Source organism: Serinus canaria, assembly GCF_022539315.1.
Source record: "Serinus canaria isolate serCan28SL12 chromosome 7 unlocalized genomic scaffold, serCan2020 HiC_scaffold_29, whole genome shotgun sequence".
NCBI classification, from domain to species: Eukaryota; Metazoa; Chordata; class Aves; order Passeriformes; family Fringillidae; genus Serinus; species Serinus canaria.
In genome coordinates this window covers 1,643,763-1,670,798 of record NW_026108147.1, presented here as the reverse complement: position 1 = coordinate 1,670,798, position 27,036 = coordinate 1,643,763, and the positions used below count along the sequence as shown (strand labels likewise).

General features: G+C 48.2%; 1 protein-coding gene across 2 annotated transcripts in view; it reads left to right on the top strand.

Annotated features, from left to right (window-relative positions):
- Nucleotides 1-27,036, top strand: part of ERBB4 (erb-b2 receptor tyrosine kinase 4) — a 455,036-nt gene that overhangs the window by 191,154 nt on the left and 236,846 nt on the right. For both annotated transcript variants that reach the window (XM_018911785.3, XM_050987615.1), the window contains exon 2: nt 922-1,073. In XM_018911785.3, the coding sequence (XP_018767330.2) occupies nt 922-1,073 (152 nt within the window). The remainder of the gene's footprint in view (nt 1-921; nt 1,074-27,036) is intronic.

The following is a 27,036-nucleotide window of genomic DNA, read 5'->3' as shown; positions in this document are numbered from 1 at the left end:
CTGCATAACATAATGGCCATTTCAAAAGTTGAGATGTACCCAGATTAATTTGCTGAGGATGAGAACAACCCACAAGCTGTTGATTAAGAGAAAACAAAATGCATTGAAACAAACACAGCAAAACCAGCCCAGCCCCAGCCTTGACCATTTAAGCAGCATCCCTCTGGGCAGTGTGTGGAAAGGTGATGATGTAAAATGCTGCTTCTGTGTTTATTTCTCTATTTTTTTTTGTCATTGCATGATGGCAGCAGGCTGTCATCAGTTGAGATGGGATCCTCTGGTGGCTTTTAGCTGGGCTTCAAAATGTAGAACAGAGCAATATTAAGATTAAATGTCTTGTGAAAACTCTACTCAGATGGTGTTTCCTGGCATTTCTTTGCTGTGCATTCAGCTTGGGGACTTGTGGAGGGACAATCTGGTTTTTTGCTGTTGTTTTTATTCTATTTGATTGCTTAAAACTGGGTTTTAAGGAAAGTGATGGGGAGAACAATGTTGGGTGAAAGTCTTCTGCTTGGGTTGGTCTTGGCTCATCCAAAACTCTGTTCGGAGTAGTGAAAATGTTGGATTTTCAGTTTGGATGCACAGGTCTCTGCAGCCTTGTGTCCTTCAGCCCATGGTGGGACCAGCTCTGCCCATTCTGGCACTGGTGGAACTGGAGGGGCTTTGCTGAGTTTGACCCTTTGGCTGCTGGGCTCAGCCTGCTCGGCCTTTTTCCTGCACTTCTGCCTTTTCAGCCTTTCTGCTTTTGGGGTTAAATGCCAGCACTTCAGCCCGTTTGGTGCTGAAATGGCAGAGATGATCCCAGGCTGTATCCTCACTGCTGGGATTGGAGTGAATCATTACAGATTGTTGTAATGAATCCCTGTGTGCAGCCTCTCCTGTGCCCTGTGCCACTGATGGATGTGCTGTGTTTTTTTGCAGTGTGTGCTGGCACTGAGAACAAGCTGAGCTCCCTGTCTGACCTGGAGCAGCAGTACCGGGCCCTGCGCAAGTACTATGAGAACTGTGAGGTGGTGATGGGCAACCTGGAGATCACCAGCATCGAGCACAACAGGGACCTCTCCTTCCTGAGGGTGAGCAGGCTGCTCCTTCTCCTCCTCCTTTCCTTTCCTTTCCTTTCCTTTCCTTTCCTTTCCTTTCCTTCCTTTCCTTTCCTTTTCCTTTCCTTTCCTTTCCTTTCCTTCCTTCCTTTCCTTTCCTTTCCTTTCCTTTCCTTTCCTTTTCCTTTTCCTTTCCTTTCCTTTCCTTTTCCTTTTCCTTTCCTTTCCTTTTTCCTTTCCTTTCCTTTCCTTTCCTTTCCTTTCCTTCCCTTCCCTTTCCCTTCCCTTCCTTCCCTTCCCTTCCCTTCCCTTCCCTTCCCTTCCCTTCCCTTCCCTTCCCTTCCCTTCCCTTCCCTTCCCTTCCCTTCCCTTCCCTTCCCTTCCCTTCCCTTCCCTTCCCTTCCCTTCCCTTCCTTCCCTTCCCTTCCCTTCCCTTCCCTTCCTTCCCTTCCCTTCCCTTCCCTTCCCTTCCCTTCCCTTCCCTTCCCTTCCCTTCCCTTCCCTTCCCCTTCCCTTCCCTTCCCTTCCCTTCCCTTCCCTTCCCTTCCCGTCCCTTCCCTTCCCTTCCCTTCCTCCTTCCCTTCCCTCCTCCCTTCCCTTCCCCTTCCCTTCCCTTCCCTTCCCTTTCCCTTTCCCTTCCTTCCCTTCCCTTCCCTTTCCCCTTTTTTCCCTTTCCCCTTTTTCCCCTTTCCCCTTTTTCCCTTTCCCCTTTTTTCCCTTTCCCCTTTTTTCCCTTTCCCCTTTTTTTCCCTTCCCTTTCCCCTTTCCCTCTCCCCTTTCCCTTTCCCTTCCCCTTTCCCTTTCCCCTTTTTCCCCTTTCCCCTTTTTTCCCTTTCCCCTTTTTTCCCTTTCCCCTTTCCCTTTCCCCTTCCCTTTCCCCTTTCCCTTTTCCTGGGAGGTGGGGGAAGCAGATCACTTGGAAATTAGGAATTAGCCTTCATTGCAGAGGGCTGCCATCAGCAGTGTGAAATATGGGTGGGAAAAAAGGCAGTGAAATCATCAAATGGGATCAAGAAGGAAAGGTCCTGTTCAGTAAACGGAGGTGGTTTGGTCACCTGTGCCTTTTGGTGACAGCTAGCATTGCTTTTTTATGAGTTTTATTCCTCCTTTTACCTGCATCTGCTCCCTCACAGATGTCTCAGCAAAAAAAGCAGAACTTGAAACAAAACTCAGCAAAGTGGAAGGCCTAGTTAGTATGATAAATGGCAGTCATTAAAGTGGGAAACCAAACAGAAGAGAACATGTTCTCGGCGAGGCAAATAAATAAATAAATGTTGGCACATTTACGCCGATAATTCGACATTCATTAGTCAGGCAGTATTACTCCTTTTATCATATTAAAAATGGTTTTAGTGGCCACATGAAGGTGGCAGATGGGACATAACTAAGAGAAAGGCTGTTTGTCTCTCTCAGACTTAAATGCAGTGAACTCTCCCTGCAGCATCACGCTCCTTCAGCCCGCTCCAGGGCTTTAGTCTGTGCTGCAGTCATTGCCCTCTTCCTCCACCAAAAACACTTCAGGGAGGGTATCTGTGTCCCCAGCTGATGACAGCCATGGCTCTGTGTGCCCACCTGTCCTCTCCTCAGTGCTCAGCTCAGCTCCAGGACAAAGGGAGGACCTGCTTGCTTCACTGTTGCTTCATTTCTTCATTTCCTCCTTGAGTTAATTGATGCTGCTGCAGCCCTGGGTTATCTGTGTCCCCAGCTGATGACAGCCATGACTCTGTGTGCCCAGCTGTCCTCTCCTCAGTGCTCAGCTCAGCTCCAGGACAGAGGGAGGACATGCTGAGCTTCACTGTTGCTTCATTTCTTCATTTCCTCGTTGAGTTCATTGATGCTGGTGCAGCCCAGTGTCCCCAGCTGATGACAGCCATGGCTCTGTGTCCCCACCTGTCCTCTCCTCAGTGCTCAGCTCAGCTCCAGGACAGAGGGAGGACCTGGTGAGCTTCACTGTTGCTTCATTTCTTCATTTCCTCCTTGAGTTCATTCTGAAGAGAGTGGTTAGGGGTGTAGGTGTAAGGTAAATTTGATGCTTGGTGGACCTTTCTTCTTTCTCTTTAGGCAACTGCTCCCTTAGAATTTTGACAAGGTTGCAGCTTGTCTGGCTAATGAATGTGTGAAACTGAGCTGGGAGCACCAAAATTCAGCAGTGACGTGCTCACCCCTGTGGGTCAGTGACTGTGACATGAAACACAGCCTTGTGTGTCACCTGCAGAGCAGTTGGTACCTCAGGTGGCTTTTGGACAGCTCCAGGAAAAACGTGCAGAGTTTGCACTGTGACTCTAAATAATTACCCAGATCTAAAGTAGGTAGAGGAACTCGAGCTGTTCTGATGGTGGCATGGGGCAGAGAAACCCTGGAAGTCCCAGCACTCTGGACCTGCCCAAGGCATGCTGATGTTCAGAGAGGAAAAGGCACGCTGAGCCTTTTCATCATGCAGTAATAAACAAACAGCATAAATGAATTGAAGTGAAAAAAACCCCCATAATTTTATTTACCCGGCAGAGGAACATTAACAGATCAGCATCCCATCTCTCATATTTATTTAGACATTTATTCCCTAAGTAGATTTGCTTTATGTCTGTGAGTTAGCTCTCTGGGTATCTGCTGATGGAGACTAAGAGGGGCTGTCTGCCACCTGAATGAAGTGCTCAGCCCCTTCAGCTCCCAGCCCTGCATTTCTGGGAGAAGGAATTGCATGTGCCAGTTGTTCCTTTTCCTGCTCTCCTTACATGTGAGCAGAGCAGGAGGACATGTCATCTGTGTCACTTTAATTTGTATTTTATTTTGGTTCCTGGCTGTGTTACAGTCTGGGTGTTGCTTTCTGTGAGTGAGTGCAGTATGAACTTGTGTTCTGCATGTTCTGCATGTGCTGCCCCCAGCTCTGTTCCTGCTGCTTGGAGCTTCCCTGGGCTCTGGTCACCGTGGAGTCCTGGCAGAGGAAAGGAGAAGACAATTTCCTGGCTGTGAATTGCTAAAAGCCAGGGGATTGGTCAAAGATAACTCTCATTTACCAAATGTGTTTAACACAAGTACTTGCAGAAGAACAGAAAGGGGAACCTGTTTCAGTTTTGCTTGGCAGAGCTGGCAGTTCCTGTTGTGGGCTGTGCTTATTTCTTAATAGCATCTCCCTATTCCATTTTCAAAATAAAATACACAATTAGTGTATCACGTAGCAATCTTCTGCAAGTACCTGTGTGAAACACATTTGGCAAGTGAGAGTTATCTTTGACTAATCCCCTGGCTGTTAGCAATTCACAGTCAGGAAATTGTCTTCTCAGGCCCAGGTTTTATTTAACCAATTCAGATTATTTATTTTTAAAGAGATGATCAAAGTTCTGTGCTGTTCCCTGCCATAACTCTCCCAAGTGATTATGAGACTCATTTTTAACCATGATCAACAGTCCTCAAAAATGATCTACCACTGCTCTGTGGGCTCTTTTTGCATCCACCTCAGCAGTGCTTGTGGGGCACCTCCAGCCACAGCTGCAGGGCAGCTGTCTGGGGGGATGCTTCATGGTGAATGGTGCATTTATTGCAGAGCTGGGATCTGGGAATGCAGAGCTGGGATCTGGGAATGCAGAGCTGGGATCTGGGAATGCCATGTCAATGCCCATGCCCATGTCCCTGTGGCTGATTTGCTGTGTAAAACCAAGGCCATCATTCTCATGGGGACACAGGTAGGGGGTGTCAATCTGCCCCTTGCTGTGCATCCCCCCAGGAAGGGGCAGCTCAGAGGGTCCCCTGCCAGAGCTCCTGGGGAAGGGGCTTGTTTTGTCCCCTCTCTGGGCTGGCAGTGGCCAAGAGCTTCCCCAGCCCCCTCCCAGCCTTTCTTTGCCTGTGTCTCCTTCAGTGAGCAGCAGCTCCATCCTTCAGCTGTGTCACGGGTGGAGAGGAGAGGTCAGGATTTGAAGTCCAGCTTGATTAAGGAGTCTCTTTAAATTGTCTCTCAGCGTTTTTTTTCACCCAGCTCCTATTGTAGAGCGGGCTCCCCATCCCCAGCTGCCTGGGGAGCCTGTCTGATTCATGTGCAAGGCAGCAGCAGCCACTCTGGATCAGGAGAGAGATCAAAGGAGCCTGCCTTAAATAATTCAGAGCAGCCCAGACCCCCACACATGCTCGAGATCAGCAATATCCTTTCCACTCTCTCCCATTTTCGTGTTGCAGGGAGGCTGCCCTTGGTTAGGCAGAGCAGAGCACTGGAGGGGGGGATGTGGGGTGGCTCCCCCACACCTGGGGGCTGCCAGCTGGGTGGGAGGTGGAAGTCTGTCCTTCTCACTGCTCCTCTGGACCCTCACAGGTCCCTCTGGCAGCTTTTGGGGTGCCCAGGCAGGTGTGGGAGGCACAGCATGGCTCCTGCTCGTGCCAGGGTGCCATCCCACAGCCCTCCTCTGGGATGGGCACAGGGCACTGTCACCCTGAGATGTGGGAAAAGTCTCTGCTTCAGCCTGCTCCTTCAAAGGATGAGTCAAAGCTCTTCAGTTTTAGATCTCAGAGTTGTTTATTGGATCTCAACTATAAAGTTTTAACTCCTGCCCTGCCAGGGTCTGTCCAGTGTTGCATTGTTCACAGGGGTGCCAGGATGAGGGCAGAGATGAGAATCTTGACTCCATGTTCAGAAGGCTGATTTATTATTTAATGGTATTTATTATATTAAAACTATACAAAGAACAGAAGGAAGGATTTCAGCAGAAGGCTGGCTAAGGATAGAAAAGGAATGAATAACAAAGGTTTGTGTCTGGACAGCTGGGCTGGGATTGGCCATTGATCAGAAACAACCCCAGAGACCAATCCCAGCCCCACCTGTGCATCCCACAGCAGCAGGTAAGAATTGTTTGCAGTTTGTTCCTGAGGCCTCTCAGCTCCTCAGCAGGGAAAAATCTTAAAGAAAGGATTTTTCATAAAACATGTGGGTGACAGTCCAGCAGGACAGCCAGAGGCACTCTGCCTGCCCCCAGGGCAGTGTTACCTCTTTACACTACAAACTACGTGTACAATATTTACAATTACTTTCCAATACCCATCACCCATGTTAGACAGTGAGCTTCTACTCTAAACCAATCTAAAAATGCTGAGAAATGCTGAGAAATTCTCAGGAAATTCTCAGGAAATTCTGAGAAATTCTCAGGAAATTCTCAGGAAATTCTGAGAAATTCTCAGGAAATTCTGAGGAAATTCTGAGGAAATGCTGAGAAATGCTGAGAAATTCTTAGAAATTCTTAGAAATGAATGGAACCAGGTACCACTGACCTCTCAGGAGAGATGTGCCCGGGGTGGTACACCATGATGGGAAGGTGGAATGGGAAAAAATTTAAAAAGTCCAGGGTTCAGTCCTGGTTCAAGGCAGTGCTTCCAGAGGGTGAGCACGGCCTCTCTCATCCACTGGTGCTCAATGTTTGGAGTTAACTCAAAGGCTGATAGAGTCTGCATGCTGTACTGAAGTGTTTCTTTCCCCCCTTTGGTGGTCATTAGTCCTTCCAGAGAGAAAGAATTGCTTTGAGGTTTATCTGAACACAACAAAGGTGAAAATGTCAAAAGGCAAGGCAGAAATACCACGCTGATTTTGACAAAACCTGCTCTGTTTTGTGCAGGGGAGAATGATGCTGATAGCTTAATGCTGCTTGCTGGAGGGTGGCCGTGCCAAAAATGAATTTTGTGAGAGAGTTTGTGCTCGTGCTTTAAGGAAAGAACCTTAATGAGCACCACGTGGAGCTGAAACCCTCCCAGTAAATGCTGGTAAAATGTTAAAATAGAGCTGGCTGCAAGGATTCACCAAGAAAATGCTGGTAAAATGTTAAAATTCTGCTTTTTCTCAAGCTTTGCGAGCCTGGTGTTTGACCAAAAGGTGTAGTGCTGATTTAACAGAAGAGGCAATCCACACACACGTGCACAAACACGTTGGAGCCAGCCAAGCCTGCAGCCAGGAGTTGTAAAAATCCTATTTATTGAAATGACTTTGAACAGAGTTCACCTCCTCCCTGAGATTTCAGTTTAAAACCAAATCATTTTGGTGGTGGTTCTGCACCTCAGCCCGTCTCATAAAAGGGTGCCTTTCTCCAAATGTGCCCTCAGGTTGTGAGGCCTCATCATGGTTTTCCTTTTGAAATTTCAGTTGTTGGTTAAAGCCCTTGCTGCACCCAAAGTGTTGGGTTGTTCCTTCTGGAGGGAAATCACTTATCCTTTTACACCTGAAAAGGGCTGAAATTTTGCTAAACTGGTACTTTTCCACTGTCTGCTGGCTGAACTATCCCTGCAACTCTGAGAAGCCTAAACCCAACAGCTCTTTGAGCCATTTTCAAATTTATTCCTTTTCCTGCCGTGAAATTTTAACGCTCGGTCGTGACGTGAGTTCGTAGCGGATGCGAACGTCCATCGGATCTCCTGCAGGCAGCATCCAGTGGGTGTTCATTTGCCAGGAGCATGAATCCCATCCTGTGTGGTTAGCAGGGACTCCTCAGAAGGAGAAGGAGAGCTCCCAGTGAAGGTTTCTCTTGTTTCCCTAAATAAACATCTGCAGCTCCATCCTCCAGAGGCCTCTCAGAGCCCCTCTGGGGCTCTCACAAACAAAAAGGACTCTTGTCTGATAGCACCCTGAAAAGGCAATGATTTTTTCTTCCCCCTCGCTCAGCTGTCAGGTAATCAGCCATCATCTGGTTCAATACAAGGCTTTGTTTTTGTTTGTTTGTTTTTTTTTAATTGAGCTGAACGCCTCCTCTGCTTTCCCGGTGCCTCTGATCTCTGCTGGAGAGAACAAACCTCAGCAGCCTGGCACATCACACGTTTTCTCATGTCTGCCATATGCTCTGCTTCAGTAACAGTTCTGGCTGATCACTGTGACAGCTAAACACCTTTTTTATTTAAGCCACAGCTTTCTAGAAATATGTCTTTGGGCTTAATCAACATAACCTTCAGCAGTTCTTTGAAACCCAGGATCTGAAAGCCACGAGCACGTCAGGAACACTTTGTGGCTCGTGGGAGCCTTCAGTGCTTCTGACAGATAAAAGTGGAGGAGGAGGCCATCAAAAAATGCACCAGATAGAGGCTGGAATGGGATCTTGCTGCTGGCTGACAGTTGTGCCCCTGCATTGGAAAGGAAAGGCCACTGGAAGGGAAATGTGGGACTAAAAGATGGGATATGCTCCACGAGGTATCTGGATGTGCTGAGCTTGGGCACCCATTGCAGGAAGAACCAGTCTGTCACTGACGTGTTCTATGAAAAATCCTTTCCTTAGGATTTTTCCCTCCTGAGGAGCTGAGAGGCCTCAGGAACAAACTGCAAACAATTCTTACCTGCTGCTGTGGGATGCACAGGTGGGGCTGGGATTGGTCTCTGTGGTTGTTTCTGATCAATGGCCAATCCCAGCCCAGCTGTCCAGACACAAACCTTTGTTATTCATTCCTTTTCTATCCTTAGCCAGCCTTCTGCTGAAATCCTTCCTTCTGTTCTCTTAGTATAGTTTTAATATATTATCTATCATAAAATAATAAATCAGCCTTCTGAACATGGAGTCAACCTTCTCATCTCTGCCCTCATCCTGGGACCCTTCTGGACAAAACCACACCAGTCCTCTCCCAAAAGGTCTTCTGGGCGTCAGAGCTGCTGGTTTATTATTAGGACAGTCCTGTGGTTGTTATTTTTAAGAAGGAGAGGATAAAATGAGACTAAATTACAGTAAAGTGTCAGCAAGTGCTGAAAATAGAGGAGCAGCAGCAGTGTGTGTCTGGTGTTTCTGCAGCCAGGCAAGCACACGCAGCAGGAACGGTGCCAGCGTGCAATTTCCATCAGCTCCAATTACTACCTTGGCCTGGTTTTAAATATTTAAAGTTTCATGTTTAATTTTGGATGATGTTGGATAACAAGAATCAAGAGATGGAGATTCACTGAGGAGTATTGGTGGTGGTCTCAATAATGAAAACCACGTGGGAATGAATGGCCCTGGTCTTGTGAGGCTTTTCCATTCCTCCCGTGCTCCCTGTCTGAATGTGATTTATTAAACAATCCTCTGCAGGGATTGTCCTTCTCCACTATCTTTTATTATTGGTGGGAGCCAATTTGAGGCTCGCTGTGTTGTGAGGGACCGGCTCCCTCGTGTGATTGATGAGCCAGATGGGAAGTGATTAGACTTTTACAAGCCCATGCTGCTTGGAACAATATTACCAGGAGGGGAAAAAAAAAAAAAACACCAAACCAGGCTGTTGTTCAAATTTCAGATTCATTTCTGAGGTTCTCCTTCCTCCTCGTCCTTGTCTCCTCATTTTTCTGCCTTGCTTTGCCCCATCAGGAGGTGTGTGGTGGGCAGCCACGCTTTTTCCTTTATTGCTGTGATTTTTTTTTTTTTTATCCTGTCTGATTGTGATTTGTTGCTGATACTCTTCCCCAGAGGTTTGCCTCCTTCCAAGAGAGGCAGTAAAGCAGGCAGGCTGTGGAACAGGAGGACAGAAGGACAGGAGGACAGGTAGGACGGACGTGCTGCTTCCCTAAGAGCCAGGAGGGGCAAGCCACAATCCTTTCTGTTGGGGCTGTCAGTGGGAAACCTTTTTGCCCCCACCAAAGAGCATTTTCTGGATCTCTCCATGGTTTGTGTGCAGTGCTGGCCCAGCAGACACTTCTCCCAGGGATCCAGTGGGGTACCATCACGTTTGCCCCTAAATCGATTCCTCGGGTTTTCATTCATTTCACCTTGTTATTTTTGTTTTTGTTTTCTTTTCAAAGTCTTCCTCGGGAGAGCTCTAAAACTTTCCCACTGGAGCAATGGCAAATTGCAGCCAGACAGCTGAAACACAGGCACAGGTATTGCAGGGACTGGGGAATCCCATTCCCCTGCTACAAATTAAATGGGTTATTCCATTTTAGCTTTAAAAATATGTTCTTTATGCACTCACCAGAGCAAGTGTGTTTTTCCTTCCCCTTCCAAGGCAGATCTATTTGCATTTTACTTTGGTCAACCAAAAATTGATGCATTTTACTTTGGTCAACCAAAAATTGATTTTTTTACTTTGGTCAACCAAAAATTGATTTTTTCCCCCCACCACCTCGTGCTGGTATGTTTATTCCATGAAAACTTTCTCCAAACTAATAAGGATGGATTTTTCCACGGCATTTTATCAAATCTGCCTTCTCTTTTCCGGGTTCAAATTTGATGGAAACAAACTAGTCATAAAAATGCAGGTCAGATTTTGTTGGGGTGAAAAAGAGTTCTTGCCTCCGTGAGAATTGTTCTAAATGAAAGCAAATGAAGATCACAGGAGCTGTGATAAAATTTGTAAATGTGTGTATCATTGAACTTCATTGAAATCGCTGTAAATGGTGCAGTTACATTGTTTAATTAGGTACAATTATCCCAGGAGCTGCTCAGTCCCTACTGGAGCCTTTTCTCTTGGTAGAGTATTTTTCCCATCACTGTCACAGAATTGAGCTGGGTCTGATCTCCCACCCTGACTGGCTTTATCCACAGCAGGATAATTTATAAATGTACAACTTGTTGTCTTTGCCATTTTTAGCAGGAGCCTGGAGCAGGCCTAGAAGAGATGGCAGAATTTACAGTCCACTAAGGCATTTTCATCAAGGGTAATCTCTGAAATCTTATTTGAGCCTGGAAAGCAGGAGCAAGAGAGTTCTGCTGAGTCCTGGACTTGCAGAACTCTCTTGTCTTGTGGCCCACGGGCTGGTGACCCCCCTGGCCAGTGGGGTTAGGGTTTGACTACCTAAATAAATGCACTGGGAATCCTCCTCCAAAGAATCCAGAGAAGTGTGGTGGTTTTTGCAGTCAGGGTCACCTTGTGATGCATTGTTCACAGGGGATGAGGGAAGAGATGAGAGAGTTGACTCCATGTTCAGAAGGCTGATTTATTATTTTATGGTATTTATTATATTAAAACTATACTGAAAGAACAGAAGGAAGGATTTCAGCAGAAGGCTGGCTAAGGATAGAAAAGGAATGAATAACAAAGGTTTGTGTCTGGACAGCTGGGCTGGGATTGGCCATTGATCAGAAACAACCACAGAGACCAATCCCAGCCCCACCTGTGCATCCCACAGCAGCAGGTAAGAATTGTTTGCAGTTTGTTCCTGAGGCCTCTCAGCTCCTCAGGAGGGAAAAATCCCAAGGAAAGGATTTTCCATCAAATGGGTGACAGAGGCAGACAGTGGGGAGTGCTTTGCAGGAAGGCACTGGGTGCCCTGGTGCTCAGACCCACCTGTGCCTGGAGAGCCTCTGGGCAGAACGACCTCCCTGCTGCTGCTGGCCAAAGAAATGAGTCTGAATTCAAACCCTCCGAGGAGAAACCAGGGGAATGCTGGCTGGAATGGCTCTGGGAGGCTCCAGCCACACCAGGAGATGGAGGAGGTGACACCGGGGGTCCCAGCTCCTAGGGAACATTTCATGGGTGTTGATTTATGACTTCTTGGTGCTTCTGTTGTGAAATGGGGCCCAAAACGACTCTGCCTGTCCAACAGCACAGAGCAGAGCCCATGACTGTGGACACAGATGACAAATGACACTTGACAGCATCCCATGGCTTCTTACCTATCACAACTTCATTGCCAGCTGTCATTCTGCAGAGCCACTCTCAGGCTCCTCCACTGAACTGTGGGGAAGGAAACAGTTATTTCAAGGAAATCCCATTTCCTGGTGGCCTTTCTGTTTGTGTAGTGTAAACACACCCAGGCTTAGGCAAATAATGACAAAATAATAATCACCTAATTAATCCTCTGATTGATTTGATAAACGCTCTCCAAACAGAGAGGAAAATGGAATCATAAATAATGCACTCTTCCTCTGATGGAAACAGTTTGGAATCAACTTTGAGCACGTGGCTCAGGGTTTGCTGAGACAGCTCCAGTCCATGCACAGGTATGTACCTGCCAGGAACTGCCATCCTGTACCTGCCAGGCTCTGCCAGCCTGTACCTGCCAGGCACTGCCATCCTGTACCTGCCAGGAACTGCCAGCCTGTACCTGCCAGGCACTGCCATCCTGTACCTGCCAGGCACTGCCATCCTGTACCTGCCAGGCACTGCCATCCTGTACCTGCCAGGCACTGCCAGCCTGTACCTGCCAGGCTCTGCCATCCTGTACCTGCCAGGCACTGCCATCCTGTACCTGCCAGGAACTGCCATCCTGTACCTGCCAGGCACTGCCATCCTGCACCTGCCAGGCACTGCCATCCTGTACCTGCCAGGCACTGCCATCCTGTACCTGCCAGGCTCTGCCAGCCTGTACCTGCCAGGCACTGCCATCCTGCACCTGCCAGGCACTGCCATCCTGTACCTGCCAGGCACTGCCATCCTGTACCTGCCAGGCTCTGCCATCCTGCACCTGCCAGGCACTGCCAGCCTGTACCTGCCAGGCTCTGCCATCCTGTACCTGCCAGGCACTGCCATCCTGCGCCTGCCAGGCTCTGCCATGCCGACCTGCCAGGCTCTGCCATCCTGTACCTGCCAGGCTCTGCCAGCCTGTACCTGCCAGGCTCTGCCATCCTGTACCTGCCAGGCTCTGCCAGCCTGTACCTGCCAGGAACTCTGCCATCCTGCACCTGCCAGGCACTGCCATCCTGCACCTGCCAGGCTCTGCCATCCTGTACCTGCCAGGCTCTGCCATCCTGCACCTGCCAGGCACTGCCAGCCTGTACCTGCCAGGCACTGCCAGCCTGCACCTGCCAGGCTCTGCCATCCTGTACCTGCCAGGAACTGCCAGCCTGTACCTGCCAGGCACTGCCATCCTGCACCTGCCAGGCACTGCCATCCTGTACCTGCCAGGAACTGCCATCCTGTACCTGCCAGGCACTGCCATCCTGTACCTGCCAGGCACTGCCAGCCTGTACCTGCCAGGCACTGCCATCCTGTACCTGCCAGGCACTGCCAGCCTGTACCTGCCAGGCACTGCCATCCTGTACCTGCCAGGCACTGCCATGCTGTACCTGCCAGGCACTGCCATCCTGTACCTGCCAGGCTCTGCCATCCTGTACCTGCCAGGCACTGCCATCCTGTACCTGCCAGGAACTGCCAGCCTGTACCTGCCAGGAACTGCCAGCAAGGTGGGGGCTGCACAGAGCAGCTGAGGCACAGAGATGTCCTGGCTCAGACACACCAGGCAGTCACTCCTTCCCCCCTCCCTGAGTATGGCACGTGCACCTTCACCTGCACCAAACCTGTCTTTGCAGGTGGGCACAGAAAAGCTTCAGGTGGTTTGGCCTTTCCTAAAACCCAAAGTCCCACCTGGCTCAAGCTCCAACACAACAGGGAGCTGCTGTGCCCAGGCAGGAGCTGGCAGCCCTGCTGGGGAGCTGGTAGCCCTGCTGGGGAGCTGGTAGCCCAGCTGGGGAGCTGGTAGCCCTCACAGGAGCTGGTAGCCCTGCTGGGGAGCTGGTGTGCCCAGGCAGGAGCTGGTAGCCCTGCTGGGGAGCTGGTAGCCCTGCACAGGAGCTGGTGTGCCCAGGCAGAGCTGGTGTGCCCAGGCAGGAGCTGGTAGCCCTGCACAGGAGCTGGTAGCCCTGCTGGGGAGCTGGTAGCCCTGCTGGGGTGCTGGTAGCCCTGCTGGGGAGCTGGTAGCCCTCACAGGAGCTGGTAGCCCTGCACAGGAGCTGGTGTGCCCAGGCAGGAGCTGGTAGCCCTGCACAGGAGCTGGTGTGCCCAGGCAGGAGCTGGTAGCCCTGCACAGGAGCTGCTAGCCCTGCTGGGGAGCTGGTAGCCCTGCTGGGGAGCTGGTAGCCCTGCACAGGAGCTGGTGTGCCCAGGCAGGAGCTGGCAGCCCTGCCAGGGAGCTGCTAGCACTGCCAGGGAGCTGCTAGCCCTGTACAGGAGCTGCTAGCCCTGCTGGGGAGTTGGTAGCCCTGCACAGGAGCTGGTAGCCCTGCCCAGCACCCAGCAGCCTCCCCAGCAGCCAAAGCTTTCTCCAGGCTCTGCAGCAGATCCATCCTTCTCTCCCTGGCACAGCAGCCGAGCTCGCAGGAGGGGTTCAGGTGAAGTTGGTGTTTGTTTCTGAGTGCCCTCCCTGCCTGCAGAGCCAGCACACACACTGAGCTCCCACAGCACATCTCTTTGAGGTGCACAGGCTGGGCAGTGTCAGCAGATAAATTATTTATCACATTATTGAGCAGGCTTGGCAGATCAATGTGAAGAAACCCCCAAATGCTCTGAAATGCTTTGCAAAGCAAAATCCTTGCACCTACCAGATCAGCCTGGACTCTTCAATGGCACCGACCTGGTTTTATGAAAAATCCTTTCCTTGGGATTTTTCCCTCCTGAGGAGCTGAGAGGCCTCAGGAACAAACTGCAAACAATTCTTACCTGCTGCTGTGGGATGCACAGGTGGGGCTGGGATTGGTCTCTGTGGTTGTTTCTGATCAATGGCCAATCCCAGCCCAGCTGTCCAGACACAAACCTTTGTTATTCATTCCTTTTCTATCCTTAGCCAGCCTTCTGCTGAAATCCTTTCTATTCTTTTAGTATAGTTTTAATATAATATAGATCATAAAATAATAAATCAGCCTTCTGAACATGGAGTCAACTCTCTCATCCCTTCCCTCATCCTGGCACCCCTGTGAGCACTGTCACATCCCAGAGCAAAGCAGGATAAGGGGATTGTTGGGAATAGGGTGCTGTGTGACCCCTGTGCCCCACCTCATCTCCTGCACGGGGCTCCTTTTGAAATAATTTTTTTTTTTTGGGTTTTGTTCTTACAGCTGCTTGGAGTGTTCATGAAAAAGCTTTGCAGTGCAATTTTCCTCCAGGTGACCCAGCCATTCTGAAAAGCACTAAGGGCCACTGAACAAAAGTGTGTAATGTATAATTAATGCAATAATTGTATAATTTCCTTCCCCTTTTCATCCAAGTTGCTGTACACAGTGCATGTATTAAATAGGACTGCAGTGCTGTTTCCCAAGACAACTGCTGAAGATGAGTTAGGAAGTTCTCAATAGGCCATTCCATTTAAACATTTTCTTTGCAAAATAAATACAGCCTGTCTTGTGAATAAGAATGAGATTTGCTGAAGTCATTAATTAGTATGACTTTTTAAAAGGAAGCTGTAAATGGAATAATTTACCACATACAGCATCTTCATTTTCTTAACTGTGCAATATTTTTCTTTTTTTACTCCTCACTCTCTGATGCTGTTAAAATGTTGCTGTTCAGGGCCTTTCATAAGTTCTGAACTTTGTCTTTGGTGGTTTTTTAGCCTGTGGGGTTTTTTTTCAGGCAGTCATCCTAGGTTTGGGACAGAGGGAATGTTATAATTGTGGATATTATTATTGGAATATTATAATTGTGGATATTATAATTGGCAAGGGACACTTTGCATGACCTCATGTTTTCTTTGTTTTCGTGGTGCAGTTCAGTCAGGAAGCTGTGGAGGAAGGAGATCCAAAAAAAATCCTTTTGGTTGGGTGGAAGGGGTTAAACTGAAGTTTAAAAAGAAAACTTTTGAGGGGTTGTTTCGTGAAGAAATTCAGAAAGATGAAATTAAGATCATTTCGTCTCAGAGCTTTTCCCTAAAGCTTGGAGCAATTTGTTTAAACATTGATTTTAAGATTTATTTTCCTCCTTATTTTTTTTTTTTTTTTCTTTTTCCAGTGGTGTGATTTTCATTCCTTGTCTGGTGTGCCTGTTAATTTTGCACGCTATCACCAGCCTAATTCTGCTCTGTTTCAAATGAATATCATATAAATTAATTGCCATATGATTACCATGTAATTACATTGTGACTCATGACAGTTTAGACAAAGTATCATAGCTGCATTTTAAGGAGTGATAAATGTTTGACTAATGTGTCAGAAAAATGTAAATATATTGTGATTATTGTGGCACTGTTAAACACATTAATTCTCCCCCTAGTTTCTGCCAGCTGTCAATCATGCTGTGGCAAAGAGCAGTCAATCCAACTTCCTAAATTTATCCCTGTTTAGGCAACATTTAGCATTTGGGGAGATGTTTTTGCACCAAAGGTCAGGGGAGGAGGGAGGGGGCCTGAGTGGCACTGCAGGTGTGGAAGGGATTCAGGAGCAGTTCCAGAGTGGAGCTGATCCCGGGTCTGACCCCAGGTCTGACCCCAGGTCTGATCCCAGGTCTGATCCCGGGTCTGATCCATGGTCTGACCCCGGGTCTGATCCCAGATCTGACCCCGGGTCTGATCCCAGGTCTGATCCCAGATCTGATCCCATGGTCTGATCCCAGATCTGATCCCAGGTCTGACTCCAGGTCTGATCCCGGATCTGATCCCAGGTCTGATCCCAGGTCTGATCCCAGGTCTGACCCGGGTCTGATCCCGGGTCTGATCCCAGGTCTGATCCCAGGTCTGATCCCAGGTCTGATCCCAGGTCTGACTCCCAGGTCTGACTCCAGGTCTGACCCCGGGTCTGACCCCGGGTCTGATCCCGGGTCTGATCCCGGGTCTGACCCCAGATCTGACCCGAGGTCTGATCCATGGTCTGATCCCGGGTCTGATCCATGGTCTGATCCCGGGTCTGATCCCGGGTCTGATCCCGGATCTGATCCCGGGTCTGATCCCAGGTCTGATCCCAGGTCTGATCTGATCCCAGGTCTGATCCCAGGTCTGATCCCGGGTCTGATCCCAGATCTGATCCCAGGTCTGATCCCAGCCCCACACCCTGCCCTGATGCTGTGCCATGGGGATTTGGGTTTGTCTGGGTTAGCAGTGGGGTTGTTTTGGGGTTGTTTTTGGGGTTGTTTTGGGGTTGTTTTTGGGGTTGTTTTGGGGTCGTTTTGGGGTTGTTTTGGGGTTGTTTTGCCAGCTAAATGAAGCTGCCATCAGTTGAAGAGATGAATTGAGCTGAGCCAGCAGGACAAGGTCCTCTGCTCGTTCCAGGTCCTGCAAGAAGCAGCTGACAGCAAATACTCAGGCATTAAATCATGGATTTAAAACAAAGCAAGCTGTGTAGATGGTGAGGAGAGGTGAGGGAGGCATTCCTAGTGGACTGACAAGCTGGGAAATATCAGCCCTGTGGTTTAGGATCCCCTTCCTGATGCTGAGTGACTCCTGAATCACTCATCCACCTCAGCTGGGCTCTGCAGGGCAGGGACCCAGCCCTGGGGCTGCAGGGAGCTGGAGCCCAGCATTAAGGCTAAACCCAGCTCTGTCTCAGACTCAATCAATAAAACCATAAAATGGTCCTGGTAGTGGACAAATTCAAACTTGTAGGGGAAGTAAAAAAGTGACTTTAGTATCTAAAGGTGCTCTTTTACCCTTCTTTTTCCCCTCTCTCTTAATCAAGAAGAAACATTCACTGAGAATCTGAGTTAATGCTCCTTGAAGCCAATTTTCCACTGAATTTCACAAAGCTGTGGATTTTGCTCCTGGTGAACTTGGTGGTGGTGTCAAGGATGATCTCTGCAAACACACAGGTTGCAGGATTAAATAAACCTCTGGATTTACTTAACCCCTTGACACAGCACTCAGGAAAAACTTGGGGACAGGCTGTCAGCACTGCCAGGGGCTCTGCTCCCTCTGAAACCACACTGAGGGTTTGTGGGATGCCAAAAAAAAAAAGAAAAAAAATAATAAAATAAGAAAAAATAAACCAGGAAACCTTGCACAGCACCAGGCAGGCTCAGCTCATCCCTCCTGGCAGCAGACAGAGCCTTCAGCACCCAAAGGTACTGGCTGGAATTCCAGGAATCCTCCAGTGTGGGCAGAATTTGTCTGCAGGGGTTGTGACACAAATCGGAAAAATTTTTGTCTGCACAATTTTGCAGACAAAATCAGGATATGCATTTTTTTGGTAGTTCTGGAAAGCATTTAGAGTGTGTGGAGTCAACGTGGCTAGTTTTGGGATTGGGGTTGTGAGACACCCAATACAATTAGGAAGAAACAAATTAGGAAAAACTATTAGGAAAAAATTCTTGTGATTCATGCTCACTCAAATCAAGAAGAAACTGGATCATGGTTCTCCCCATCTGCCAGTGGGGCTGGGAGCCCCAGAACCTCAGGAATTGTTGGTGAACCCAAAGAGGGCTGCAAGTGATGAGTGGGGCTTTAGAACCATTTGGCTTGTTTCATCAAATCATTCTGAATTTTGGGATATCAAGAGGAGAATTCTTGCTGCTCTGGGTGGTGCAAAAACCACAAAGGACCCTCTGGTTCCCCTCCTTGGAGCCCAGAGCCCCTGGATGGTGCCTGCTGTATCCTCCTCCCGTGGTGGAGCCAGGCTCTGCAGCTCCCTGCCTGCTCTGGACTGGATTTACTCAATCCCACCTGTGATAATTTTATTTCAGGCACCACTGTTTTGTAGGAGGCTGGTGGCTTTTTGTTCTGCTCTTTCTTTGCAAAGACAAGGTTTAAACTCAGCTTTTACAGTAATGCAGGAGCAGCAGCAAAGTGCAGCAAGGCAGGACGTGCCCTTCCTGTAAATCACACTGCTAAGTGTGCAAACCCTAATTTTCATCAGGAACTAGAGAAAAATCTATCCTGTTTTAACAAAAAAGGGTTTGTTTGAGGAGAGGTTTAGGCTACCAAGCCCTTCCTGAGCATGAGTAAACTCTTGTTCCATCATTTCTTTGCAGGCTTGGTTTCCATCTCACTTGTGTTAAAGCTTTTCAGCTTTTGCATCTGCTCTGTCATTTTGCTTTCATTTTTCCCCAAGTGTTCTGTGTGCATCTAAAGCCACGTGAGGATGATCTGTTTGCTCCTCTTTGATTCTTTCCAAGGCAATAAGACATCTGGCTGCTCCTAGTGTGAGTTATCAAGGCTCATTCTTTTAAACCCCCCCCCCCATCACTTTATTTGTGAAGTGCTCGCCCGCTGAGACACCAGGGGCCATGTGCAAACAGTTGGGAACAACATTGGGAAATGAATGGCATGGGTGAAAGCCATGGGAGGCTTTTTAAAGCAGAAAATCTGTGAGTGCTGAAGAAGGCAGAGTGGGGGAGAGAGGTCACACCAGGCCAGCACTGCTGCACAAACCCAAAGCTGACTCTTCTTCCAAAAATCAACTGGAGAGTTCAGCTCTTCCTCCCTGGGTGGTGACCCCACAGGCACTGGGATCTTAAATCTTGCCTTAAAATCTTAAATCTGCCCTTAAATCTCCTCCTGGGTTTGGCCAATGCTGTAAGAAAAGCCACATTTGGGGGAGCAGCACCCCAGTGGTGCTGGGGTGGTGATCACTGCAGGAGGAGACTGCAAAGCTTTCAGAAGCTGAGCTGCCATCCCTGCAAGTGTCCCAGGCCAGGCTGGAGCACCCTGGGCTTGTGAAAGGTGTCCCAGCCCAGGGCAGGGGGTGGGATGAGATGAGCTTTAAGGTTCCTCTCAACCCAAACCCTTCTAAAATTCCTGTGGCGGTGTGTGATGGTGTTCCCAGGGGTCCCAGGATGAGGGAGGAGATGAGAATCTGGACTCCATGTTCAGAAGGCTGATTTATTATATTTATTATTTTATATTAAAACTATGCTAAGAGAACAGAAGGAAGGATTTCAGCAGAAGGCTGGCTAAGGATAGAAAAGGAATGAATAACAAAGGTTTGTGTCTGGACAGCTGGGCTGGGATTGGCCATTGATCAGAAACAACCCCAGAGACCAATCCCAGCCCCACCTGTGCATCCCACAGCAGCAGGTAAGAATTGTTTGCAGTTTGTTCCTGAGGCCTCTCAGCTCCTCAGGAGGGAAAAATCCCAAGGAAAGGATTTTTCATAGAGGCAGCTAGAGGGGAGTGCTTTGCAGGAAGGCACTGGGTGCCCTGGTGTTCAGACCCACCTGTGCCTGGAGAGGCTCTGGCAGCTCTGCTGGAAGTGGAATTGGGGTGCTGAAGCCTGCCTGAGGCACGTCTGTGGCTCCTGTGAAACATCAGGATCCAGGCTGAGCAAAGGAGCTGGCTGGCTCCATCTGCCAAATGGCTTTTTTTGCCAAAAAAAGGCCCAAAACAACAAGATGTTCAACTTTCCGTGCTCCCTCCAGCAGATAGGGATAGCCAGGAAGACAAAGCACTGCTGGGATGTTCCTCTTTGCCCTGGTTCAGCTTCCAGGTGCCCAGATGGCAGCAGGAGCTGAATCTTTGGGGCTGGCATAGATGGAGGGACCTGGGTGTGCAGGGATGGGGGATAAGAGATCAGAGGATGGGAAATCATCAGCCCCACCTGCTTCTTCTCAGCAGTTTGTGGCCTTCCAGCACTGTCCTGTGCTTTCTGCAAAGAACCTGGCGGGAAACAGACAGGAGCTTTCCTGGGGAAGAGGAGGGTGATAAAACAAGTAGCACATCGTTGATCTGTGGCATTTTAAAATAACCTAAAAGTGCAGGAGAGCTGCCAGCAGATGAAAAGAAACATGCAGATCTGCTCTCAGCTTTGAGAGGCTGCAGGAGCTGAGCAGTCTGTCCCTCTGTCTGGGATTAGCTCCGTTCATCCTGAGCACTGTGGGAAGCAGCACCAGCATCAGAGAGGATGAACTCTGCTTTTCCTGGTGCTTTTCCATCTGACAAAGCCTGCAGAGCCTCACACTCCCCCCAGGAGTGTTGGGACTCGTGAGCTCCAGCCCTTCCTGGGAGCAGATTGCTGACATGGAAATCTGTCCTGTGAGCAGAGCTGGGGGGCAGGACTGAGCCAGGATTTAGGGGACAGATGCCAAACACCAACAAGGACATCATTTATTAATGCTGAGCTGGGTGCAGGTGTTGCAGAGACAGGGAGCCTTCAGCAAAGAGTCAAAGCAAATTCCTCTCTGCCAGCCTTCCATCCTCTGGCTGTTTGTTCAGGTGCCATCCACACATTTTTAGCAATCCTCACTGGGACGAATTTAGGGCTTTCAAGGTTTTCTTGGGCAGAGATGAAGGCAGGCACAGCCCATGAGAACTTCAAGGGCAGGTGCCAGTGGGAAATGAGAGATTCTGACCAACAGCTTGAGCCTGAAGGTGAGAAATGTGGCTTTGCTGTTCTAGGTGGCAGTGAGAAGACTCAGTGGGTAGAAACTGAGGGATTTATTCAACATAGCAAATGACAGGTTTGATTTTAAGCACTTGTCTTTATCTTCAAATGGAAATGAAGGGTTTGTGGAGCTAAGAGAGACGGAAAGAAACAAACAAACCAACAAAAACCCCAGGGTGAGGGAGGTGGGTGTGAATTGGGATGGAGTTCTGGTCAGAGGGCACCAGCTGGGCTGTTGGTACTGAGGGGCTCTGCTGATATTTCTGTGTTACCAAATCAAAACAAAACTCTTTGAGTGCAAAGTGGTGATGGAAGAGGAACAGCCATGGCAGGAAGGGGTGGCTGGAAGGAAGCAACAGCCCCAGAGTGGGAACCACCTGAACTGATGTGTCTGGGGTTCCCAGCTCAGGGCTGGAGACATCTCACAGCGACACTGGGAGGATTTCAGCCAGGAGAGAGAAGGGCAGGCTGAACAATAAACAGGAGTTGCTTGAGCTGGCTGAAAACCAAATGGGCAATTTTCAGCCACAGAAATCAGCTGAGAGGACAGAGCAAATGAGTCCTAAAAGATTGACTAATAATCAAGATAAATGCTGAAGTCCCCACGTTATTGTGTGCTGTTGGGTTTCCTAAATGCCCTGAGAGTGTCCTGGTGCTGCTGTCTGGACTGAGTCAGGCTTCTCAAAAACTCACAGTGAGCATAATATCTGTTCTTTCCTTTAAGGGGTTAAAGAAAAAAAAAAAAAAAGGGCAAAAATGCTCATGATTTTTTCACGGAGGTAGAAAATAAATAAATACGAGGATAAAACTGATTTTGTGGGGTTTAGGCATTTCCTCCCCATTAGCAAGATTTGTGCTGTGGCTAGGAAGGGTTTGGAAGGAGTAATTAATAATGCATTTTTTTTAACACAAAAATTCCTCTAATACTTTTCTATTCTTGTTAGCTCTTGGAAAACAAACTCAGTTTGAACTTGAGGGAAGAGAAGTTTGAAGTATTTTAAGCAAATTAACTTCTCCCAGGACCTTAACTACCACGCTCTCTCAGAATTTTAAATCAAATCTGTTTGAATAAAGCACATGAGGTCCTTTTTTTTAAAAAAAAATGGAGCAAATAAAACCCCAACCTCTGAAGCAGACCAGGGAAAAAGAAGACAATAGTGCTTGGAAAGCAACCTCTTGGCAAAGAGGAACAAGAGCAGTGGAATAATTTAATTGCTCATCAGCTAATTATACGGTATTATAATGTTAATGTGTCTTCATCATGACAATGTAATAGGTATAGATTGAAGCATATGAAAAAAGAAAGTGTTGATGCAGTAATTATAACTAAGAGCAGAGCTGTTAGAGTAATTACAGCGCTTCATCAGGTAATTAAGGGATTGTTCAACTTGAGATGGAGAACAAAGAGTGAAGAAGTTAAATATTGAAGGACATGCCTTCCCTGCTGCCCAGCTCCCCGCACTTGCAGCGGGAGGTGATCCTCACTAGTGATACTGTTATTTTCTTATTTCCTCGGACATCTTCTGGTGGGTGGGGGAGCTGGCAGGGTGCCTGCAGCCAAACAGGCCAGCAGCATGGAAAGGGTTAATTTAAGGTGTTTGAGCTTGTCTTGGTTTGAACAGCCAGGTGTCTGCTAAGGAGGGCAGGAGCCTCCCCTGAAATGGAAAATGTAAACCCCTCCCTCCGAATTATTGTAATTTTTGAAATTAAGGGGCTGTCAGGCAAAGATGTGGGAGTGGGAATTCTGTACTAGGAAAAATAAAAATACAAATACAATAGTACAAACAAAAATAAAATTACACTGCCAGAGTGAGAGCAGGAGCTGCCCCCTGTGTGTCAGGGTGGTGGCACAGTCCCATCCCAGGGGGGCTCAGGGTGGTGGCACAGTCCCATCCCAGGGGGGCTCAGGGTGGTGGCACAGTCCCATCCCAGGGGGGCTCAGGGTGGTGGCACAGTCCCATCCCAGGGGGGCTCAGGGTGGTGGCACAGTCCCATCCCAGGAGGGCTCAGGGTGGTGGCACAGGGTTGGCATTTATCCCAGTTGCAAGAGTGACCCCAGGCACGGGGGGCTGTGCTGAAGGAGAGATCTCAGCCTTCAGCACGTGTGCTAAAGGTGAGAAGACACAGGAAATATTCAAATGCTGAGACATCTGCCCCTAATTTATGTAATCACTTGGAAGTGTAGGCCTGAGGCCAAGGAGAGATGAATTGCTCAGGCAGTACCCAAGGAGTTACAGCTGATGTGTGACTCCTGGTAATTGTGGGGTCTTTTACAAGATCCATGTCTTGCACAAATACAATTACTGTATTTTACAGCAGCCAGTGCAAATCACACATTTCCATATTGCATACCAACGGTGGTAGCTGATTAGCACTAAATTCAATTTGTGTTAATAAGCCTAAGGCAAAATTAGCTGGAGACAGTGTCATTTAGCAGTGTTTAGACACGAGAAAAACAACTTGTTTCATTTTGCTTTGCCTAGGTGTTCTGTAGCACAGCAAACAAGGGGGTCCAGGGTGTCAGCCTGGAAGATTTTTCACTCTGGGAAAGATGGTTTGTGTTCCCAGGGAGGCTGGAGGTGTGGAATGCTGACATTCCAGAGGGTGTGACAGGCACAAACCCAGACCTCTGAGCTCACAGGGAAGAGTTCAGGCAAAATCATGTGAGAGCACCAATGGGGTTTTGAAATACTCATCATTAGGGGTCCAAGAAGCCCATGATACAAATCAATCATACATTTCTAGTTGCCTTTGGTGGTCTGTTGGACTTGGGTCCTTAAAGCTTTACATGATTTAGGAAATATTATCAAAGTGTAGCCCATGACAAAAAGTTGCTGCAAGGGACACTAAATCTTGTGGGAATCATGGAATTGCATTTCCTTGTGGTGGGGAGGCTGTGAATACTGGGGAACTGAGTGTTTAACTGTTATTAAAATGTTAAAAATGTCTGAAGTGTGTGTGTCCCAATACAATGTGGTGTGTTGGGCTTAAAGCTTAGCATGGTTTAGGAAATATTATCAAAGTGTAGCCCATGACAAAAAGTTGCTGTAAGGGACACTAAATCTTGTGGGAATCATGGAATTGCATTTCCTTGTGGTGGGGATGCTGTGAATACTGGGAAACTGAGTGTTTAACTGTATTAAAATGTTAAAAATGTCTGAAGTGTGTGTGTCACAATGCAATGTGGTGTGTTGGGCTTAAAGCTTAGCATGATTTAGGAAATATGATCAAAGTGTAGCCCACAACACAAAGCTGCTGCAAGGGACACTTTCCTGCTCCTGAGCCCTGCGAAATGCTGCCTTTAATTGCAGCTGAGGAATCCCATTGATGCAGGACATGATAGTTTTGTTTTGCCCAGTCAGCTGTTCCCAGCAGGATTAGCCATGGCTGTGTCCACTAATACTGTGTGAAACGGCTTGGAAAAGGGTAATAATAATCCCTTTAATGGCAATTTTCATATGCAAATCCATTAGGAGTGCACAAATCCCTTGGCTGTTTGTGAACCCTCAGGGCACTAAAGAACTCCTGTAAGGTTATTTTTTATTTTCCCTTCGAGCTGCCTTTCCTGGTGTTTCCCAATTCACTGCCTGATATCCTCCCTAATTCTACTGGGGGGAAAAAAAGTATTTCACTGGAGCTGAGCCTTTGCTTGGCTTTCAGGAACTTGAAGAAGGAACTTTATGTTGTGCCCCTCTATTTGTGTATGCACTTAATTAAAGATAACACACTGTTACCCCCAGATAAACTGTGGAGTGGCCCCAAATCATTTTTTCCCATGTAATGAGCACGCTGCTCTGCTTGTTTTATTAGAGATCTGCTGATTTACACTTGCTAAGGATCCAGCCTGGACCTCCTTCCAGTCAGATGGGTGTGAAACTGCCTGCAGGACCTTGATTGCCAGTAAAAAGCCAATGTTAGCAATTTTCATCAGGCAGCATGGAAATTAATTAGCCCAATTTTATGGAAATCAGCTCATTATAAATAATTTTAGTTGGCCCATTCACAAAGCACTTTACACATTAGGGGAAAGAAAAAAAAAAAAAAAAGGGAAAAAGGAAAAAGCAAAGCTTTGTGAATTGGATACCAAAAAAACCCTTTCTAAAAACAAATGCTCTTCAGCAGCTGTGCCACTGGCAGGGGAGGGGTGGCACCCGCAGATTGAGCCTCTAGACTCTGCTTTTTTCCCACTCAGAGCCTGCAAGAGCAGCAGGGAGGGATTTTTTGGGAGCTGCAGATGTCCCTGCAGAGCTTGGGGTTGCTCGTTCTGCTCCTGCAACCTTTGGGTTTGGCCGAGGGAGGAGGAGGAGGAGGAGGAAGAGTGGAGATGGACATGTCCCAGCGGTGCTGCTCCTGAGAAATACAACAGTTCAGCCCCAAATGCACAATGACAGGGCTGAGAGTGGGTCCAGGGGCTGGAGGAGCTCTGCCATCTCCTGCCTTTGGCCTTTTAGACTGTGAGGAGTCAGCAGGAAGGGCAGCTGGGCTCTGAGGGGTCTCGTGGTCAGCTTGGCCCTGGGACACCTCCAGGCAGCCCAGACCAGACAGCCCTGGGGCTGCTGTGCTTTGAGCCCCGTGTTTTTAAGGGTTTCTTGGTTCTGAGGAGTGGCCAGCACAACCTCTGTCTCCTCTTTCAGTTTTTACCCACTTTGGTGCTTTTGCCAAGGAGGGTTTTGGGTAAAACCTGTGCCCAGACTGTCATGGAATACACAGGTCATGCAAGGGGACAAACACCCACACCCCAAGTGTCACTTTTCTTGAGGAGTTTTCAAGATTTGCTGTCTTCAGGGTGTCTGAAAGTTAGCCTGGGACTCAGACTAATCATGGAATACACAGGGGGACAAGCACCTGCAGCCCAAGTGAAGCATTGTGACTTTTCTTGAGGAATTTTCAAGATTTGCTGTCTTCAGGGTGTCTAAAAGTTTGCTTGGGACTCAGACCATCATGGAATACACAGGGGGACAAATACCTTCACCCCAAGTGAAGCATTGCCACATTTCTTGAGGAGTTTTCAAGATTCACTATCTTCAGGTGTCTGAAAGTTAGCCTGGGACTCAGACTAATCATGGAATACACAGGGGGACAAGCACCTGCACCCCAAGTGAAGCATTGTGACTTTTCTTGGGGTGTTTTCAAGATTTTCTGTCTTCAGGGTGTCTGAAAGTTTGCCTTGGGACTGAGACCATCATGGAATACACAGGGGGACAAATACCTTCACCCCAAGTCAAGCATTGCCACTTTTCTTGGGGTGTTTTCAAGATTCATTATCTTCAGGGTGTCTAAAAGTTTTCCTGGGACTCAGACCATCCTGGAATACACAGGGGCACAAACACCTTCACCCCAAGCTCAACATTGTCACTTTTCTTGAGGAGTTTTCAAGATTTGGTGTCTAAAAGCGTAGGGGGATACAGTGTGGGTAAATGAAGGTGGTGTAGAAGGCAATCTTATCCCCCAATGAGCTGCAGCTGGGCCAATTACTGAAGATTAGAAGCAGGTGTGATCTTTAACCGGCCACACCTGTAGCCAATAAGAACAAGTGGTATAAAAGAGTGGATTGGTGGGATGTGGGGTCAGATGGCTGCTGCAAGGATCAGGAACAGTCAGAGCATGGAGGAGCTGCCTGTGAGAAACATTGAGGAGGTATGGAGCTCTGGGGATATGAAATCTTTGCCCTATAATGATGTTAGAACTCATGCTAACTAAGGTAACATCTAAAAGTTTGCCTGGGGCTCATAATTTTCCTGTTGAGTTACAGAGCAGCCAGCATGGACTGGTTGTCCTGTTGAAAGCCAATTTTTCTTTCTGGAAGTGCTGTCTCTCAGCCCCAATTTCTTCTCTCAGAACTGTGTGTTTGTGAGCTGCTGTTTTCTCTCCCTGTGGGGATGGACAGGGACATCCCCACTGGGGTACAGGGGTGGGTGCCTGGCTTAAAATGTCAAAGAGCATTCTAGAAACACCTGGAAGGAAGCTGGGGGAATAAAACCTCTTTGTTTAGGGAGTGGTGTGTCCTGTGTTCCCAGTGAGCCAGCTGTGCTCAGGAGTTTTATTTAAGATTTGCTGTCTTCAGGGTGTCTAAAAGTTTGCCTGGGGCTCATAATTTTCCTGTTGAGTTACAGAGCAGCCAGCATGGACTG